Source organism: Triticum urartu, chromosome 5 (assembly GCF_003073215.2).
Source record: "Triticum urartu cultivar G1812 chromosome 5, Tu2.1, whole genome shotgun sequence".
Classification (NCBI taxonomy): Eukaryota; Viridiplantae; Streptophyta; class Magnoliopsida; order Poales; family Poaceae; genus Triticum; species Triticum urartu.
The window spans coordinates 315,990,564-316,009,930 of record NC_053026.1 but is presented as its reverse complement, the minus strand read 5'-3'; the positions used below and the strand labels follow the sequence as shown (position 1 = coordinate 316,009,930).

Sequence of the window (19,367 nt, the reverse complement as noted above, 5' to 3'; positions counted from 1 at the left end):
AATACTAGAAGTGTGTGTACAACATTTCCCAGATTTTTTTGTTACTTCACTGCAAGTCCATTCATATATCTTGTCGAAGGAGATGATATTAGAAGAAGGCTACAGATCTAGACGTTTGCTACTCCTTTTGTTGTAATTTATAATGTCAAGTTTGTTAATTGTTGTAGCTTGGCAAGCCTATTGAGGAGACCAAGGAAGATGTGTCCCCGAGGACCCACAAGTCACCTGCCAAGATACGCATAATTCTGAAATCTTTCAATAACCAGAAGAACAATCTGAAGGATCTTGCGCCGTAAATGCATAAGGTCGGGTTGCCTGAATCGCGGTCCTTATACACCGTGCTGCGATCACCTCATATTGATAAGAAATCCAGGGAGCAATTCTCAACGCATGTGAAGAAAGTGTTTGTGGAGAAAACAGTGGAGACGCATGAACTGGCCAAGAAGTTCTTCTGGTTGAAACGGCTTCGTATATTGGGGGCTCAGTACGAAGTCGTTATTAATTTCAAGACACGCTTGGGTAAAAAGATTGGCTGCAGCAAAGGTGGTGGCCTGCTTCGACATCCAAAACAGGGTTCAGGCATAGAATAAAAAGGAGGTAATAACAATATAACAAAATGTTTCTTGTGGGCAACTGAATTCCCCTTGTTCAAAATAAACCATACTAGGTTGGTCGCTGAGGGATTAATTGGTGTTCGCTTCCTGGCTGCTTTCTTGTCTTGTAGGTACTAGAGCTGCTTCAGGCCACATAGAAGCTACCCATCCAACTTGTGTGGATCTTAATTTCTGGCCTTGGTTTGATCTAGCATATAAGTAGTACTGTTTATTCTATGTAATGTTATATGGAACTAAGGATGCATGTGACCTATCTGAGGATGTTGCTTTTTTCGTAACCATCCATGTATTTCGAAAGATGGTGATAATAATATGTGGAGAAGAGGATGGACGATGTCTGTCTTCTTCTTCTTTTGCGAGAGACGATGTCTGTCTAGCTACATGCTACTACTTACTATAGTGCCATCTATCTGCCGGAGCCTTAATATATGAGAGCCAGTATGAATGCTTGATGTGTTATGTTATGCAGTTTTGCTAAAGCACATCTAGATGTGCCATAAGTATTGCACATCTAAATCATATGTTTTGATCTTACATTGAGATTCGTGTGAATATTTTCTTTCTCTCTTTTTTTCTCTTTATGCTTGATTCACTCATTTAGATGTGCAATAACTAAAACACATCTAGATGTGCCCTAGACACACCCTAAAACTATCTATATAGAGTATGTAATGTAGCTAGAGTGCAGATGAGCAATATTAGATGCTCGTCAGCTGGTGATTATGCTTATATCTGATTAGGGACCGATTAACATGTGTACCGAGAGCTGTAGAGCTAGCAGTGAGTCAGGGACGCGCGCTCGTGCCAAAAAAAAAAAACTCCTGGGCAGTGTCCCGGCAGAACAAGGGCAGTGGGGCTCGCTTTTCTTTCTTGATCAACAGGCATTCGTGCGTGCCGCCTTCCTCCCTGCTCCAAGTAAATAGATAGAAGGCGTCTACCGTCTGCCGGTTGCTGCAGAACACTAACCGACCGAGGGGAGATCCGATCGGCAATGGCGACGCCGATGCTGCGATCTGCCGTTGCTGGCCTCGCGCTCCGGCGATCGGCAAGCCTGAGGCTTCCTGCTCGCCCCGCGTCGGCCGTTTCCTTCGGCAGCAACACCGCCGCCGGCCGGGTACGTACGTCCCAAAATATTAGCTGCGCGCATGCATCACCTCGAATTCGCATTGGCTTATCAAGGAGAAGCAGGTGGTGAGATTAAGATGTAGGCGAACAATTACGCAAAAGACACGCTCGCGACTTCGCAGATCTCACAAGTTTACGTAATCTTATGCGCGTTTCTACTTTGCGGGGACAATAAATCTTCTGCACCTTCATTGACTACATAATGGCGGCATCGAATTTAATTTGTCGGTGCCTGCGTGTACATGCAGTTCGAGAAGCGTCATGTCGACGAGAAGAACGACGAGTCAGATGCAGCACGGCGACGACGCAACCAAGAAAGGTTAGCAAAACTCATCGATTAACCTCCTATGGCTAATCTCATTAATCAAGTATACTAAAAAAAACTTGCCGGCATCTTGATTGATTGTTTCACTTGCTCGCGCGCTCCTCTCTCTCAGACATGGCATCTCTCGAGGCCACGCCGGTGATTCTGGTGATTCTGCTTGGATGATGATGATGTTGGACGACGACAGGCCTCCTTCCACCGGACCAGACTCTACTGCGGGCTCCTCCTCCACCTCCCGTGCGTCTGCGGCGGCAGAGTTGGACGTGTCCTCGCCGTCGTCGGGGGGCTTCTGGGGCGGGGAAAGCTCCTCGTCGTGGGGCTCGGGAGGAGGGGACTCGGGCTTCGGAGGAGGGGGCTGCTCGGGAGACTAGCCAGCTGTTGGACACTGGCAAGTTTTACTCCGTTTATTAATTCCTAGGACAAGGAGTATAAACCACGTTCAATTATTATTTTACATGGGATTTCTTCGCGCAATATTTTATGAAAGAACCGAATGATTCCCCTCCTTGTGCTTAGATTTTAAACGGTCACTTAAAGAAGGGATCATTATGCGTGCATCGATTTCTATGGAATCCTTGTTTTTGTTTTTGTCTCTTGGTCTGTTCCTTGTTTCTTACGAGCCTCGTGTAGATGAAAAGTTTCTTTAGGCTCTGCTATGGCATGTATTGCCGGACGCCCGAACCCAATGCTTTGTGTTTTTGCTGATGAGATCACGACATCTCCCACCTCGACCTGCAAATCGGTCACCCCATTCGTTCCTCGCCGATCAGAGGGAACCGGTCTGCGTGTAGTCGGCCATTCAAAGCAAGCCACATATGTCCAGTTGCTTTTAGATCGAAATTTAATAAAATTAAACAAATTTGATGCATATTTAAACAACTTAGACGATATACATTTGTGCTTGGATAATTTTTCATAAAACCGGATGGTTTTTGACATATTTAAACTATATCAGACTCTAAACCTAGCCTAATTGACTAACGGCGCCCGTTCCTCATGTTCGGCAGGCCATGAGCACTGGGAACTGAAGCTCCGCTTCCGCAGCCTGCAACGGCTAATCGGTCGATGATGATGAGCCCGCTAAACTTGGCTTCAGCGGGAGCAAAAGAGCAGTGGCCTTTCTGGGATCTCAGCACTGGAGACCTCCCATGCTCTACTCTTTCTCGCTGCCGGCGACACGTGTCGGCTTCATGGTCGTGGCGGCCGGGCGCGGCATGACGGAGTTGGGCGATAGGAGTTGACCAGCGCCTCCTACTCGGCCACATCCATGTCCTGCGCGATCATCATGCCGTTGGCGAGTTGCTCCTCCGCACGCCGGTGCTCGTCGAGGAGGTAGAGGTTGTACTATTGGTCGGCTTGCGCCTGTCCGAACGCGGTTCCCGCTCAGCCAACATCATTTCGGTGTAGTGAGCACGGGCCTCACCCATGGTGATGCCGGCATGGACTGGCGAGGAGGGTGCCACCAACTCCTTGTTGGTCGTGCCCTTCATTGGGACATCCGCAATGTCGACCTCCGTCCGCCTGTCCACCGCAATTGCGGCGATCTCCGTCTTCTGCTCGGATGAGAGGCTGTCCCAAATGGCTTTGGAGCTCAAGAAGGCCATGGCAGGCATGGTGCGGAGAGGAGAAAGGAAGCTAAGGAGGATGGATGCAGCTATAGCCGGGGCTGGAGTTGGAGCTTAAATAACCGGCGAATGGCAGGGCAAGCGAGGGTGGTTAATGGTGGTGGCAGACAGACGGATGGCGCCGGAGTAGGTTCCTCGGCAACCGCACATGTTTAGTGTAGGGAGGCCAAACAATGAGTTGTTGTTCACGTGCATCGAGAAGCGGCACGGGCGGCGTTCTAGGTGAGTGCGCTGCTTTATTGCCGGAGCGCTAGTATGAGGTCGTGTTGCTCTGAGCCAACATGAATACGGCACTGGTGTTCTGAAGCGGCGTTGACTGTTTCAATCGGGAATGTGCGCCGATGAGCGGGCGTTGCAGCGATATGGACACGCGCAAAAGCCCCCCCCCCCCCCCCCCGCAGTATGTTTCTGATTTATGAGGAAAAGACCCGAGAATGCGCGCCGATGAGGGAGGGGGTTTTGGGTGGGCCAGTTAGAAGCGGGCATTGCAGCGATATGGACACGCGCAAAAGCCCCCCCCCCCCCCCCCCCCCCCCCCCATCCCCCCTGTCAGTATGTTTCCGATTTACGAGGAAAAGACCGGTCATCAGATCAATCTAGACCCACGTTGGATGGCAAAATACATTTGGATCACGCGGTTTGAGGTTCGACGTTGGAGATGCCCTTACACCTTGGATCTGGTTTGAGGTTCGACGTTGGAGATGCCCTTACACCTTGGATCTGAACGACCCTTGTAGTTTTCGGTTTCTTTGATGAAATGGGGAGTTATGCTCTTTCTGCCAAAGAAACCATATTGAAATGTCATCACAAAAAGTTCCCCACACATGAGTAAGGTGCAAATTTATGATTAAAATCTTTCATGATCACTCGACTAAGCAAAACTGAGCGTGACTTGTGTTTAGGCAAAGCTCACGAATCCGAATAGGCTGGACAGATTTTCCCTCTAATGTACAACTAGAAAACGGGATTACCTCTGTACACCGGGTGCAAATGAGCCCGGCTCAGAAATGGATAATTGGATATTCGCATTTGAGTTGAGTACTTATCTAAGTGAAGATGACAGGTTGTATTGTCTCTTCCGAAATGAAAAACTATCTTTACGTTGGCTAGCCCCGAAGTCATCTCACTAAGATTTGGGTGGACACGAGCACATCCGCTGTCAAGTGGCTCAAAGAAACCCGAAAGAATTAGCAGAATTTCAAAAAAAATAACTGTCATACTTGAGCCACAATGAATTGCATAACAGCAAACTCTAAAAATTTGCAAACCAACATTTAAGATAAAACCAGTAGCAAGCAATATCACCCAGATAACAACAAGCAATGGAAGAATCTCCAATATGTAAAGAGATGAAAAACACCATAACATTATAAGGTGAACGACCAAACATATGACAGCATAGCACAGAGCATACGATTACTAACCCATTCGTTGTTCTGGTAACACAGGCAAATAGCAAATAGTTCAACAGATATGCGTCGACATAAAGGTTCTAAGCACGAGCTTCAAGGAGTCTCCATACAAAGGTAGCAAAATCTGATGGCTCAGACAAATACTATCAAGGTGTGCATAGGGCAGTTTAACGGTAGCGGCGGAGGGAGACGGTCTGGTTGCGCTTCCAGGTGGCTCTCCTTGAGGGCCTGTTCTTGTGGTGGCGGTGGCCCTTGCCACGCAGACCACGGAACTTCTTTCCGGCCGACGTTAGGCCACGAAGCTCACGGTGCTTGTGCACGGGCTTGCAGAGCCAGTTGATCCTTGGGTCATTGCGGACAGCACTGTGAGCAACATCAACAAGGATGACCTCAAAGTACTTGTAGGTAGAGTCCTACAGAACAAGAAACGCACAAGCAGAAAGTTAGTGAATATCAGACTTGAGGATTCCCAGCCATTTATTTCCACACATCATAGCAACTAACAAGTATATACCTCATTCACCCAGTAGGAGTTGAGCACACGAAGACCACCCAGCCTGCGCCCAGCTCTTTCTTCAGCAACAGACCTCTTGTTCCTCTGGAACTTGAGCTGGGTAATACCCTGGTGCTTGGGCTTACCATAGACAATACCCTTGGGCACTGGCCTCTTCCTGCCACCACGCCTGACACGGATACGGTAGACCACATACCCCTGGACACAAGGAACATATGGTAAGCAAAGGGAAACAATTATATTGTGGAGAAAGGAGTGCAGAATAAGATAGCTGCACAAACTGAAGCAACAAAAATTACAAACAAAGACATGCAGCAATTAGTGGACCTAAAGCCATAAGCTATGCAGCAATGCTTAATGGGCAATTAACATTTTACTAAAGCATCCAATACTACCAATTAAACCCTCAATCCAATCTATAAACATAAGGAACTAACTGTGTATATGTCCAATGAACATGCTTCAGCATGCAAGGCTCGCATAGAAACAGGCATCCAACAATGAAAGAAGGCAAGAATTTAGACATAAATGATGCACTTAACTATGTCCGCAGTACATAAGTTTCAGATTACAAACTGGATAGCATGGTCCAAATTACTACTCAGAAACAACCGGGCAATGAACACAAGCGGTTAGAACTTGTAAAATCGTTAGATAACACAAGAGACAACCAGATAATGCCTCGTCGTGTATTTTACAAACATGTGTTGGTGGCATCATGACTGGACTAAGTTCAGATCTGTTCCAAAAACCTAACTGCAGTTTATTGCAGAAAAATGGAAAAGAACTTCCATCAACTAAAACTAAACCTAGCATTGACAAGACAGAAAAGGCGCATTTTCCCCGCACAACGAACCACCAGACGAAGAAAACTACTCGACCTAGGCCAGCAATCACAGAGATACATGTACCCAGCCATGGCATCGCACAAGGAACACAAGGGAGGATCGGATCTAGGAGGGGAAGCGAACCTGCTTGGCCTTGAAGCCGAGACGGCGAGCCCTGTCGGGGCGGGTGGGCCTGGTGATGCGCACGATGGCCGGCTGCTGCCTGTACTCCCAGCAACGCACGCGCTGCACGAACCTCATCACGTCCGACTGCTTCCTCCTCCATAGCTCCGACACGAACTTGTACGCGCCTGCCACCACGAATCCATCAAAACGAGCGCGCAATAACACGTGCGAGAAGGCAAACGGGCGAGGTTGCGGGAGTAAGAGGAGCTGGGAGACGGCGGGGCTCACCCATGGCTGCGGCTGCGGCTGCGGCTGCGGCGGCAGAGTGCGGAGGCGGCGGGGAGGGGGAGCGTGGAGCCTTAGGGCTTGGGGAGAGAGTGGGTTTTTAACTCCCGAGCAGACCTGGCCAAGTGGGCCGGCACAGCCTGGCTCCTATTAAGCGTGCCTGGCATGGCCCACGGCAGCCCGTTTATAAACGGGCCGTGCCGTGACAACACGCGTGCAGCAGTTCCAGGTCCAGGCCCAGCACATTAGTTAAAGGTGTTGGGCCTATGGCCCGTTTATCCCTTATTAGCCACATGTTTTTGGCATGTCAAAAAAAAAAGCCACATGTTTTTGGGCCTATATATAAAATTAATTTTGGAAAAAAATGTCGGGTCGTGCCAGTATGCGGGCCTAGCCTCGCAGCCCTGGCATGGCCCAGGCATGTCGCGTGCGAGGTATGACTCGTTAAAACATGTGTCGGGCGGGGCCTAAGACGTGTTGGGCACGCGAGCTAATGGGCCGGCACCCTAGGCACGATCAAGGTGGCCAAAGCTGCTTCCGGGTGTCCCTACACCCTCGTGAACGGTAATTTAAAAAAATAGAACACTAAATCTGAAATTTTGAGACATCTAATATGCTCAAACTTTGTAGGTGCTTGCAAGATTTCATGCAGAAAAAACATTCGAGGAGCTCTGCACAACAAAACGATTTCACTTCTCAAAGTATTGAACGCTAATTTTTTTTTCTCACGTGTAGAGCTCATCGGATAATATTTTTTGACGAAAATTTGAAAGCACCTAAGACATTTGAGCATACGACTCCATGTTGGTAGGAAACCACCCGAAGAAGCAGGAGGGACTAAACTTATCTGGTTTCAATTAGGGAGTAAGATTTGCCGGTTTTCAAGTTGAGGGACCATTTTTATATTTTGGAAAAGGTTAAGGAATGAAATATATATTTCTTTAATGTATAGTATCATTTTTTTTCTTAAAGAGAATTTAACCATTATATAGCGAACACCAAAAAACAAATATCGATTGCACTATCTAGCTCTAGTCTTGCTGTCATTTGTTCCTTCTAATAAACCACTTGAATCGGCGCCTCATTTCTGCTGATCAACAAGGGATAGATGCCACCGGTAACAGGGTCCATTAGGGAACGGTTTGTGATCATATAATCATTGTCCCACTCACACCCTATTAAACGCGTTTCCTTGGGAAAAGTGAAATATCTGATTCAAGCCTCACTCTGCCATCAACATTTGGTTGTTCAAATGAAGTATGTTGTCAGCTAATAGACCATGCAAATGTGATGTACTACCAGTTATACCTGGTTTCATATCAAATGAACTAGCATATTGTGGCACCACCTAATGTGCACATATTGTAGATCCCAAAATATTCAGTATTCTATTGTTCTTATTAATCAAAATCTCATAAAAAGTCATGACCTAGAGTGCAACGGTTGCCTTCCGACAAAAAGACTGCCATCGTTGTTTCTCCAACGAAAGAATTCTTCGAGTGGATTACCTAGAGTACCGCAATTGGTTGTGCAGCAGAGGCCGGGGGTTATTCTAATTTATGAAGAAACAATTGATATTTACTTATTTTGTTGGGTACTTCTTTCATTTCAAAATATTTGAAGTTTTAGTTTTGTCCAAAATCAAACTTCCTCAGGTTTGACAAGTTCATAGAAAGTTTTACTAATATCCGCAACATCAAATATATATATACTAAGAAATATCACTGTGATGAATCTAATGAGACTAATTTGGTGCAGTAGATGTTAATATATTTTTCTATTAACTTGATTGAACCTATAGATGTTTGACTTAGGACAATCCTAGAGCTTCAAATGTTTTGAATCGAATGGAATATGCTATTGTTCATTTTGTGGGTTTTGTAAATGTTTTGATGTTCTGGAATTTGGATGATTAATGATAAAGCAATTAAGGAATCCATGTGTTTGTGAGTATACACGAATGAAAATCCCTGAAGATTTGGTTTAACCAAAGAGTCATGGCCCCTAAAAATTATGTGAAACAATTGAAGAATTCAGAATGCCCGTCGAGGAATATGAAGACGCGGTGTAGAATTTTGTTTATTAGTTTCATTTTTTTTATTGTAGTCACATCAGACCGTACTATTAAGAGCTAAGATTGAAGTCTTCGTGTCTATACTCAATCGAACCTATTTCTTTTGCGAGTGAAGAATACAGAAATCTCATTCCAGGCGAATTAATTAGCCTCAATGTCATCGGACATCGAAGTTAAAATTTTCATCAACGAGTTGGATGATTTGTTCCGCAAGTCAGTAGAGTGCTCTGAGTTAAAAATCCAATCCTTAGTCACGTGTCGTGCTAAAAATCCAATAGTGCACCTCCGACCAGCTGCCTCCAAGACCTATAAGCTCATTTCGCCTGCTGCCCTTCCACTTTTATCAGCTTCTTTCCTTGAATCTGTAAAATCAATGAGAACTCACGCCACATTACCTCCTACTCCATATTTCATCGGTTTAAGGGCTTAACAGTAAGAGAGATGTATGTATTGTCAACTCAGGAGCTCAACTGGAAACTAGTCCTAGGGAATTCTGTTTTCTTCTTTTCTACTGCAAAGCAAAGGAGACGGATTTCATACCGACGTCACAAACAGAAATAGAATAAGCACAGTACAATACAACAGCTCAAAGGATTTTATTCTTTAAACTCCAACAAAATAGTACAATACCACTAGTTACTTTATAGGTTTGGTCAGCTGATAAGATAAATCAACAAGAAAAATACAAACTCCTCGGAGCTCGCTGCGTCGGTCCAACAACAAACCCAACCGAGTACAAGTTTCGCAACTCATGATGCTCACCAAGCTTCCCAACCTTTCTTCCACTCACAATCTGTTGTTCTTCATCAGCTCCACAAATTCACCAAATGCTGCAACGCCAAAAGAGTTAAAACGGCAGAGTCATATCCACAACCGCATTAATAATGGAACTAATAATTTGTCTTCCGAAAAACTGTTTTGCGTGCATGCAGTAGCCAAGAAGTTATACATACCCAAGTCTGAGTCATGGGGCCCTGGGGAGGACTCCGGATGGTACTGGAGAGACATAAGCTTCATCTTGGGGAACACAAGACCAGCACAGCTCTGGTCATTTAGGTTGATGTGTGTTACTTGTACTCCTTCCGGGAGCGATTTAGGGTCCACAGCATAGTTATGGTTCTGCATACCAAATCAAATGTTACAGCAATTCATATGCACTAGTTATTCAAAAACGACAAAAAAAAGTGTCATTCTTGTCAATAAGCTAATGAAACAACACAAAATGGTACCAGCTTATAATCATAACTTACTATCACTGCTGCTTAAACACCAGTACAATTTGTAATGAATAACCAAACTAACCTACAAATCTTCAGAAATATATAACTTGAAGTTCAAAAAAATGTATAAAACTTGCACAGATGGCCTCATGCTGGCTTTCATAGTCCCTAGACCAAAACCCAAGCAAATAGGTTCAAGCAGGCGGCTTAGACTTACCAAAGTTACGCATACCTGACTATCACTACAATTTGGCAAAATATACTAGTAAACAAGGCAAGTAAACTAACTGAAAAGATAAGCAAAATGGGCGGGGTAAACTGACAATCTATGCTTGTAAACTGACAATGATAGTTTCAACGTTTTGATCAAGAATAATGCCTTAAAGCCAATTACACCCATATATTATACCCACTACAATCAAATCCTTTGAGCTTTGACCATAGATAACTTCAAAAAAATATCATGGTTAGTGTAAAAAACGCTCTTATATTATGGGACGGAGGGAGTAAAAAATAACAACAAAAATTAACTGTGCAAACCCTCGTGAAACAGAGAAGGCACAAGTCATAGAATGAAGATCATTACTATGTCAAAAAAATGACAAACATCCAGAAACCAGTCAACTGGATTTTAACTTCACGAATCTAAGCCCAATAAGATTGCTTGTCAGAAATCTTATAAGGCTTTTTTTCCATATAAACTTAGTCTTTCAGCATTCACAAAACTATGGTCTTCACAGTCCATGTACTAGCTTTAATGTCTTATAGTCCATGTAGTAAGGTGCCTACTGCCTAAGATAAAAGTCTAAGCCCAAAGATGAGGTAAAGAGCAGAGTTGCTTGGCTATGACATGAAGCTAACTTAGTACACGTTTAAGTTAACTAGGAGACCCACGACACATACTCAGCACTAAGTAACATGACCTACCAGAAAACACGAACTATCAAAGTTATATACTTTCTGACCATCTCAAGAAAAAACTGACAAACCTGTGCACTGATGTCTACACGTCCGGTCCTGTTGTCACGAACTGGATGGTTTCCTCCGTGATGACCAAATTTCATTTTAAACGTCTTTCCACCAAGAGCCTGCCCGATCAATTGATGGCCCATGCAGATACCAAATACTGGAACCTTCCCTACTATTTCTTGTACTGTTTTCACGGCATATGGAACTGCAGCTGGGTCACCAGGGCCATTACTAAAAAGAACACCATCAGGCTTCAAATTAAGTACATCCGAAGCAGGCCAGCTTGCTGGAACAACAGTTATTTTGCATCCATATGATGCCAGGCGTCTCAAAATGTTATGCTTCACTCCAAAATCATACACAACGACCTATATAATTGGGAAAAAATGTAAGTGGTAAGATACAAGTTTTTTCTTGAATACCACTAAAAACATGAGTGATACTGACATGAAAAGTTTCACTTGACTGATTGTCGTTGAACTCCCATCCTGAACCGGTCTTGTCTACCCATTCATATGGAGCATCACATGTAACATCACTTATCAAATCAACACCTGCAGGAAAGCAGCACCAAAGTTTCATGATGTGCAACAAAAATCATCAATAGTAGTATTTAAACATCAAACAGCAGCATGCATACAATGTGTGAAGAAACTCTAACATAATAACAATGCAGAGGAAAATCCCTCGTATCACAAAGCTAATTTCTTCACATCTCAAACAAGTACAGAATGCATGAAATCCAACCAATGAAACACTATCAGCTTCATAACTGTTTAAAGAACTTATTGCAAGATCCAATAATTAAGACTCAATAGGACCAAGATGAAAATAGTAGAAATTAAAAATATTTTTCAGATAACCGTAAGTCCATAGCAATAAAAAACAAAGTTTATCTATGAAGAGCTAATCTAGTTGTATATTTTTCTAGAATGGATTTCTTATGTAGAATACTAATGGATAGACATTACTTTAATAACATTGTTATAGCTTATAGGAAGCTTAACATACCAACAATTTTCCAATTTTTGGCCATTTCCAACAATTCCTCGTCTTTGAGAGACTGGTCGGTACTTAGAACACCAATGAGACTGCCATCTTCTCTTAACCTGCGTGTTATTGCACGTGTGTCCACATCATCTGCGGAGTGTTAAAAAAGTCAGCTTCCGTGAATGGAGTAATTTGAATTAGAAGCAAGACTCAATGATGTTATACTTACATATGCCCATAATGTTCCTCTTTCTCAAATATTCATCAAGTGTTTCTGTGCACCTCCAGTTGGAAGTACTAGAAGAAAGAAACAGTAATGTGATTGTGTAAGTGAAAAATATAGTGCCCTTAAACTTTTCATCCTATCCAAAACAAAAAAGTATTACCATATACTTAGGTTCCTTATGATTAAGCCACCAAGGAAGCATTTTATGGATTCTTCGTCACCTACAAGAGAGTCCAAATAATATTCATCGTTAATTATTATAGAGTATTAGATTCTGTTTCTTGGGTAAAGAAACTGCATATACCAGAGTTAACGCCGGTGTTCCCAATATGAGGGTTGGTCATCAAAACAAACTGACCGGCGTAGCTAGGATCAGTCAAAATCTCCTGGTACCTGTGTTCATTTGTCACACATGAAAGAGTCACATATCTGACACGAAAGAAGTTGCAGAAAATTTGAGAGCATACTGAGACAAATCCTAAAGCGATTGGCTAGGAATGGAATTTAGAAATTAGAGCAAGACAGGAAAGATAAATCACTGGGACGTTCATAAGCTGGTATCACTACAAGTAGCACCATCACAATACAGTGGTCATGCTCGGAGGAGTAATAAGTAAATAAATAGTGGTTTGATTTCATAAGCATACTGAAGGGGCAGCTAAACACGGTATCTGAAGAAGTAAGAAAAGAATGGATTTTATTACCCTGTCAATGAGGTATTGAAAACCACCTCGCCTACTTGAGTCCCGGAAGCACCGAAGGATTTAGCATTCCACACGGAGCCGTCCTCGAGAACGAGGCGAGCGTCGCTAAGCTTCCAAGGCCTCTCCACCGCTGGCGCCCCCTGATTCGCTGCCGGGCTGGCGACGGAGCGGCATACCACGGCCTTGGTCGTCCTCACGAGGGCCACTCGGCCATGCTGCCCAAGTCCGCCGATAGAGGGCGGCGCGGGGGAGGTGCGCCGGTGGACGGCGTGGATGGCTGGGCGGGAAGGGAGGGGGCGCATCTGGGGGAGCATGTTGGGGAAGGATGGGAGGGGAGAGGCTGGGCCTGGGGTGAGTAGGGGATGCTTGCGCCGCCGCCGCCGACCTGCTTAGGGTTTTGATATGAGAGGTTTCTTCCTCCTCCGCTTTGGCTCTACTAGTAAAAGTGAGGACGCATATATCGTTTTCATATCTTCTCGACGCGAAAACGGATACGGAAACATCGCGGTACTGCTATCATTTTCGCGTTTTCCCACCCCGATAGAGAAACAGACGTGGACACACTAGTATGCCAAGTTTGACTATACATTCGATCCCTAGAAAAATTAATTTGGATCAGTGGTCGGTCACACACTTTTGACCCAGCCATACCTCTCGTATCGGCTCTACATGTATGAGTTGACCAACACCCTACGTATTCAGCTCATGTCCGACGCGAATATAGGAAGACCTAAACACGCCTACCACATCAGACTAATGTGAGGACCCACCGAACACTCATCGTTGCCCGGTGATCTAGTGAGGAGGACGCTCCAGCACGCTGCCCAAAGGAAGCAAATGCAGCTAATAAGCCGGTTGGCGACTTCCAATCCTAGTCACTTTCATTTTTCTCCCCTCTGCGCCGCCACCCCCATCCGCTCATAGCTCGGAGCCCGTTGTTCGTCCATAGCCATGGGCCAACAACATAGCATCATCTATGTCATGCTCACCCCGGAGTGCCGGTTGCAGCTCCTAGAGAAGATTCAGGGCCAACATGCCGCTTGGATTGCAGCTGACCTGCCTCCGAACTCTCTGGAGCATGAAGAGGAGGAGGAGGAGCAAGCGTCAGAAAGCGCACGTGGAGGGGGGAGGGAGGAAGTTGAGGCGGATCCAGCACCTCCGGCTACCAGATTCGGCATTGGTGACACACAAGCGGAGTACGGGGTCACCCAAGCAGATAGGAGACGGCGGAGCAGCAAGCCATCCTCAATTCCATCCAGCCGGAATCGAAGATGAAGGCCAACCGTTGCTTCCTCCGCAAGGCGCGGGCGAAGCGTCACCAACTCTTTTGGACATGGAGTCCGATGAGGAGCCAAAGATGCGGGCGGCGGCCAACGATCATGAGGCCTATCCGGCCGACAGTGTCGGCATGGAAGTAGTCTACATCTCCGACGATGAGTAGGCTAGTAGTTTCGAATTTCTAGTATGCAACTTTAGTGTTGTGTGATATTGTATGGATTTTGGGTGTCAAATTAAAGGTACGTGGTTGTAGAGGCTGTATCGGACAAAATAAAGGGTGAGCGGGCCTTCTCCACAAACGCATTCGCAGACATTTGAGGGACTAGATTAGTTGGGTGAGGTTGTAGATGCTCTGACACCAACACCAAGTGTATCTCTCAATGACTCAAAAAAAGTATCTCCCAAAAGTTTGATGCCCTAAAACTGTTTTTACACCCGAAGAGAAGGGTTATGATGATAAAAAGTTATCTATGACAAAATAATTAAAATTTTGCAATATCATAACACACATTTATCGTAGTAGATTGAGCGGTGAGGTAAGGAACAGTGTAGTTGCACACAGCCATTGCCTTATCAAAAAAGCTAGGGTTTCTCCGCCTCCCGTCGATGCCGCCAGCGGTCCGCCTCATCTCCGGTGGTCTTAGGGTCATGGGGACGGAGTGGATCCGGGCCTTTGCCGATGGGAGAGCTTCGTTTTTAGATCTTTCTTTGAGTTTTGTTAGGGTTTGTGGCATACTCACAAAGGCGAGACGACGGCAGTTTCCTGAAAATGGAATAAGGTTCTCTTATCCTAGCCCCCGTTTCGGTGGTGCGTTTGGCGTCGTCGGTGGACGTGTGAAGGTGTGTCTCCGGAGATCTGCCTTTGGTGGATTTGCTCGGATTTAGTCGTTGTTCGTCATGTTCGTGTGTCTTCAGGTTGGATCCTTCTGATCTACACTACTCTTCATCGGTCGTGGTTGCTGTTCTGGTGCGTTGGTCTTATGTGGCTTTAGCACGGTAACTTCTCGACTCTCTACTACATGTCTACATGTCTACAACAAGTTTTGCCAGGCTCCGGTGAGGGAGGGCGATGACAGCGGCGCGCCTTCAGCTCGCTTCGGTGCTTATAGTCATCGCTAGGTGGTCTACGCATCTGGATGTATTATTATTATTATTTCTAGCGCTCGTTATACTACCATAATTGAAGATGAATAGATCAGAAGCTTTCTCGTAAAATTCATAACACACATAAAAAAATATCAAAATTCAAGTTCAAATACTCCGGAAAAAAAGTAAAGTTCAAGTCCACATAATTCAAGTTCAAGTTCGAATTTAAGTATAAAATTGAAAGCATTGTGCATCAGAAACACAAACAAAAGCGCATAGAACATTAATGCATAGAGCTATCAGATGTCATGGTCGTAATTGCCATTACTAGTGCTTGCATATCTTCATTATTTGAATTCTGGCACCATTGCCACCCATCAATCCTCATATGTCACTTTCCTCTTCCCATGAATCATCCAAAGCCTCAAACCCTGCCATGAAGCCTCCCATAAACCTGCACTAGTGGCATGATGTAAATTTTTGGGCATGATGTAAAAGAATGCCACCATATGCCTATAGGGCAGTTGTTGGAGGCGTATATTTGCCCCAAAAATTCACAATTTTTTTTGGCACAATGGCTATTTTTGGGTGGTTGTTGAAGATGCTCTGAGAGCAATGTCGGTAGTCACCATAATGTATATGGAGCATGCTCCATATGCATTTGAAGGATGCCAGCCATTGTGCTAGCTCATGGCCGCCATATCTCAACCTCCATTATTTATTTATTTCGTTTTCTTGCTCATACACTTGATTCTCTCCAAATTTAAATGTTTAACACACTAATTAAACATATGCATAATTTTTAAGAAGTTGCATGAACAAAAGCATCTAACCAATGACATTTAAATATTTGAAGCATACGTGCTTCCATCTCTTCCCGACGTCGTCGGCTCTCTTTCATGGCATCCCATCTTGTCCTCTTTTCTTGATTTCTCTTCTCGGCATACTCGTTTCTTTTCATCATCAAATCATTGATCTTTTTTTATCACCTCCATCTCTTCTTCTCTCTTGAGCTTCACCTTTCCTCTCTTCCTCCCATCAGGCTGACCCATGCTAGAGGCCGGAGTGGGACTTCTAGGAACTTTTTTCCTTTCCTCTCTGTCATCATCATCATCTTCACCATCATCCATCTCCCATCTCGTCCTCTTTTCTTGGTTCTTCCTATCCTCCATCTTCACCGTCGTCCATTATCTTCGCTCGCTTTTATCCAGAAAAGAAGACTTACAAAGTAAGATGCATGATTGGAAACTTTCTACCAAAACCAGGTGAAAGCGTAGTTAAAACCTATCTAAGGTATCACTCTCTTCTTGATCAATGCCCTCGTCACAATTACCCACCATGGATGATATTGCATTTCTTTTATGGAGGGTTGAACATCTGGAGGGGCATTTATGGACTATAGTGTTACTCGAGCTCGGTGTTGCTAGAAAAAATCGATTTAATCAAGAATCTTGGGATTTAGGTAAAGGGGGTAACGGAGGAGTAGAGTCTGATTATGGCTGTGTTAAAACCTTCTTTGAATCTGGCGAAATAGATTATATGAGCGGATATTTTTATGTGGACTCTGACTTTGTTTTGTAGACCATAAAATATTTTTCTAAGCATTTACAAGTTCCCAATGAAAATTGGGAGCACTACACCAAAGAAAGCCAAGGAGGCGAGGTTTATTGAAACAATTGCCGATGGCATGGTTTGATAGGTTCAGGTGGGTTGTTTGAAATATGGGGCATGGTCAATATAATGGTGATCAAATGGTGTTCTATAGACACACTGATAAGATGACCATTCTTGCGGTGTATGTTGATGATATTATCATCACTGAAGTTGATAATGAGGAAATAAAGAAATTGAAGGGGTGTATGAGCAAGGAGTTTGCGGCAAAGGATTTGCGCTATCTAAAATACTTATCATAGAAGTGACCCGGAGAGAGAAGGGAATATATTTGTGCCAACGAAAACACACCTTGAATCTCTTGAGTGGTATGAGCATGATGAGATGTCATGCAACCCTAATCAAATTGAACAAAATCATCAAGTTACAACACAATCAGGTGAGCTAGTGCATAAAGAAGGTTATCATAAACTGGTTGGGAGGTTATTATACTTGTGTCACACCAGGCCTTACATCACATATACCATGTGTGTGTGGTGAGTAGATACAAGCATGAACCAAGGAGTGGGGCATCTTGATACATCACAGAATTTCAAGATTCTTGAAGGGCATTCCAAGCAAAGGGTTGTGGTTTGCGAAGAGTGGACATCTTAAGGTGGATGACAATAGTGATTCTGATTTGGCCAGTTGTCAAGATGATAGAATATCAACTTCAGGCTATTATGTGATTGTGGGAGGAAATTTGGTGTCATGGGGAAGCAAGAAAAAGACCGTTGTGTCTAGATCAACAGAGGAAGCTAAGATTAGAGCATTATCTCAAGGGTTGAGTGAGATGCTTTGGGTGAAGAATCGACTGAGCGAGTTGAAACTTCTGAGGAAGAGACCCTTGAGAGTGTGGTGCGACAATCAGTCTGCTATAAGCATTGTCAATAACCCAGCTCAACATGACATGACAAAACATGTAGAAATTGATCGCTTTTTTAGTAATAAGAAACTTAATATTGTGATCATCAGGCTTACTCATGTCAGCTCTAGACAGCAGGTTGCAGACTGCTTGACAAAGGGCTGTAACTTGCATGTGACAAGATGGAATTGATCTATATCTACCATCCATCTTGTCATCTTGAGAGGAAGTGTTAAACCGGTATGGACCCTGCCCATCTGTCTTAGGCCCATAGGGCCCAACCCATGTGCTGACCTAGAAGAGGTGGAGCTGGTCGTTCTCTCCTCCCAGGCACAGCAACACCACACACACACACACACACACACAACACACACGGACACGGTACGCATCTCTCACGGACAACATGGAACCATTTCTCTAAATTCTTGAACAGTCCTTGCATGAAGGCAACACTAGAAGCTCCGTTTTGATTAGGCAGCCTGCATAAACAGAGGAGCAAATGAATAGTTTTGACTTGGTAACAACCTGGTCTCAATAATGGACCGACCGCAGGTTTCAAAAAAAGAAAGAAAGAAAAGGACGAATTACTTTGTAAAGGAGTCTCAGCAAAACATAAGATAACAGCAAAGTTGGCTTCACCTTATCTGAAGAACAAATGAAGGTCAAGCCAAGACCCATCACCCAGAAATCATGACAATTCATAAATCACAAGAAATAGTTTATGTCATATTCCTCAGTTATTGCTCTCCCTGATATTTTCCTCTGCAAGGTGGGCAGTTGAGATGTCATTATTAGACAGAAATGGAGGGTTGCTGAATTATTGATCTAACACTATGAAACATAGATAGTTACTATTAATCTGTCCAATACAAGGCCTCGCTGCTCTCATATCTTAAGAAGTTATATTCGATATAACTTGGATGTGAGGTTAAATACGTCACGGGGGCACAGGATAACTAACCTGTATCTGTGTGGTGATGTGTCCAGCGCCCTAATTTAAATTGCATGACATTATTAATAAAACAACTACAATATCGCAGAAAATATAACTGCAGAAGTCCGAGAAAGAAATAATGTGTACCTGAAATTGCTTCACTGCCCAAGATACATCACTCCAGGTTTTTGTTTCTATGTCCTCCCATAGTAAAGGTGCCTGAACTGTCTCCACATGCTGGATAAGCCTTAAGCTACCTGTCATATGATAAATTGGAGTGAGTGAACTGCAGATTATGCTAAAAAGGGGATCACAATGTCTCAGCCGGGGCTCGCTCCTGATTTGAAGAAGACTTCTTACTTGTAACAAAGGCTTCTTCCCAAAGTTCACGCTTGGACCATGATGGTGAGACCTCACGTACTGGGATCCCAAGATCATGGCATTCCCTATTCCAAAGAAATAAACTTGTGTTAAAAGAATTCAGCATTTGACATTATGTGCAGCACAAAAAATCTAAA

At 44.2% G+C, this 19,367-nt stretch overlaps 4 protein-coding genes across 4 annotated transcripts; 1 reads left to right on the top strand and 3 right to left on the bottom strand.

The window, feature by feature from the left end:
* Positions 1-1,524: 1,524 nt before the first annotated feature.
* LOC125508779 (zinc finger protein AEBP2-like) lies at positions 1,525-2,440 on the top strand. Its single transcript, XM_048673574.1, has 3 exons — positions 1,525-1,728; positions 1,988-2,058; positions 2,177-2,440. Exons 1-3 carry the CDS (start codon positions 1,606-1,608, stop codon positions 2,433-2,435), a joined length of 453 nt encoding a protein of 150 aa, XP_048529531.1. The 5' UTR covers positions 1,525-1,605; the 3' UTR covers positions 2,436-2,440.
* Positions 2,441-5,031: 2,591 nt separating this feature from the next.
* On the bottom strand, positions 5,032-6,991 carry LOC125508775 (60S ribosomal protein L15-2). The gene is made up of 4 exons (XM_048673571.1): positions 6,857-6,991; positions 6,587-6,753; positions 5,616-5,813; positions 5,032-5,514 (listed from the first exon to the last, which is right to left on the bottom strand). The coding sequence occupies exons 1-4, from the start codon at positions 6,858-6,860 to the stop codon at positions 5,269-5,271; spliced, it is 615 nt and encodes a 204-aa protein (XP_048529528.1). The 5' UTR covers positions 6,861-6,991; the 3' UTR covers positions 5,032-5,268.
* A 2,513-nt stretch (positions 6,992-9,504) lies between these two features.
* On the bottom strand, positions 9,505-13,480 carry LOC125508774 (carbamoyl-phosphate synthase small chain, chloroplastic-like). Its single transcript, XM_048673570.1, has 9 exons — positions 13,037-13,480; positions 12,637-12,725; positions 12,493-12,553; positions 12,336-12,403; positions 12,128-12,256; positions 11,564-11,670; positions 11,137-11,484; positions 9,881-10,046; positions 9,505-9,757 (listed from the first exon to the last, which is right to left on the bottom strand). Exons 1-9 carry the CDS (start codon positions 13,348-13,350, stop codon positions 9,714-9,716), a joined length of 1,326 nt encoding a protein of 441 aa, XP_048529527.1. The 5' UTR covers positions 13,351-13,480; the 3' UTR covers positions 9,505-9,713.
* A 4,493-nt stretch (positions 13,481-17,973) lies between these two features.
* Positions 17,974-19,341, bottom strand: LOC125555946. Its single transcript, XM_048718752.1, has 5 exons — positions 19,210-19,341; positions 18,997-19,106; positions 18,877-18,906; positions 18,555-18,677; positions 17,974-18,394 (listed from the first exon to the last, which is right to left on the bottom strand). The coding sequence occupies exons 1-4, from the start codon at positions 19,334-19,336 to the stop codon at positions 18,621-18,623; spliced, it is 324 nt and encodes a 107-aa protein (XP_048574709.1). The 5' UTR covers positions 19,337-19,341; the 3' UTR covers positions 17,974-18,394; positions 18,555-18,620.
* Positions 19,342-19,367: the final 26 nt, after the last annotated feature.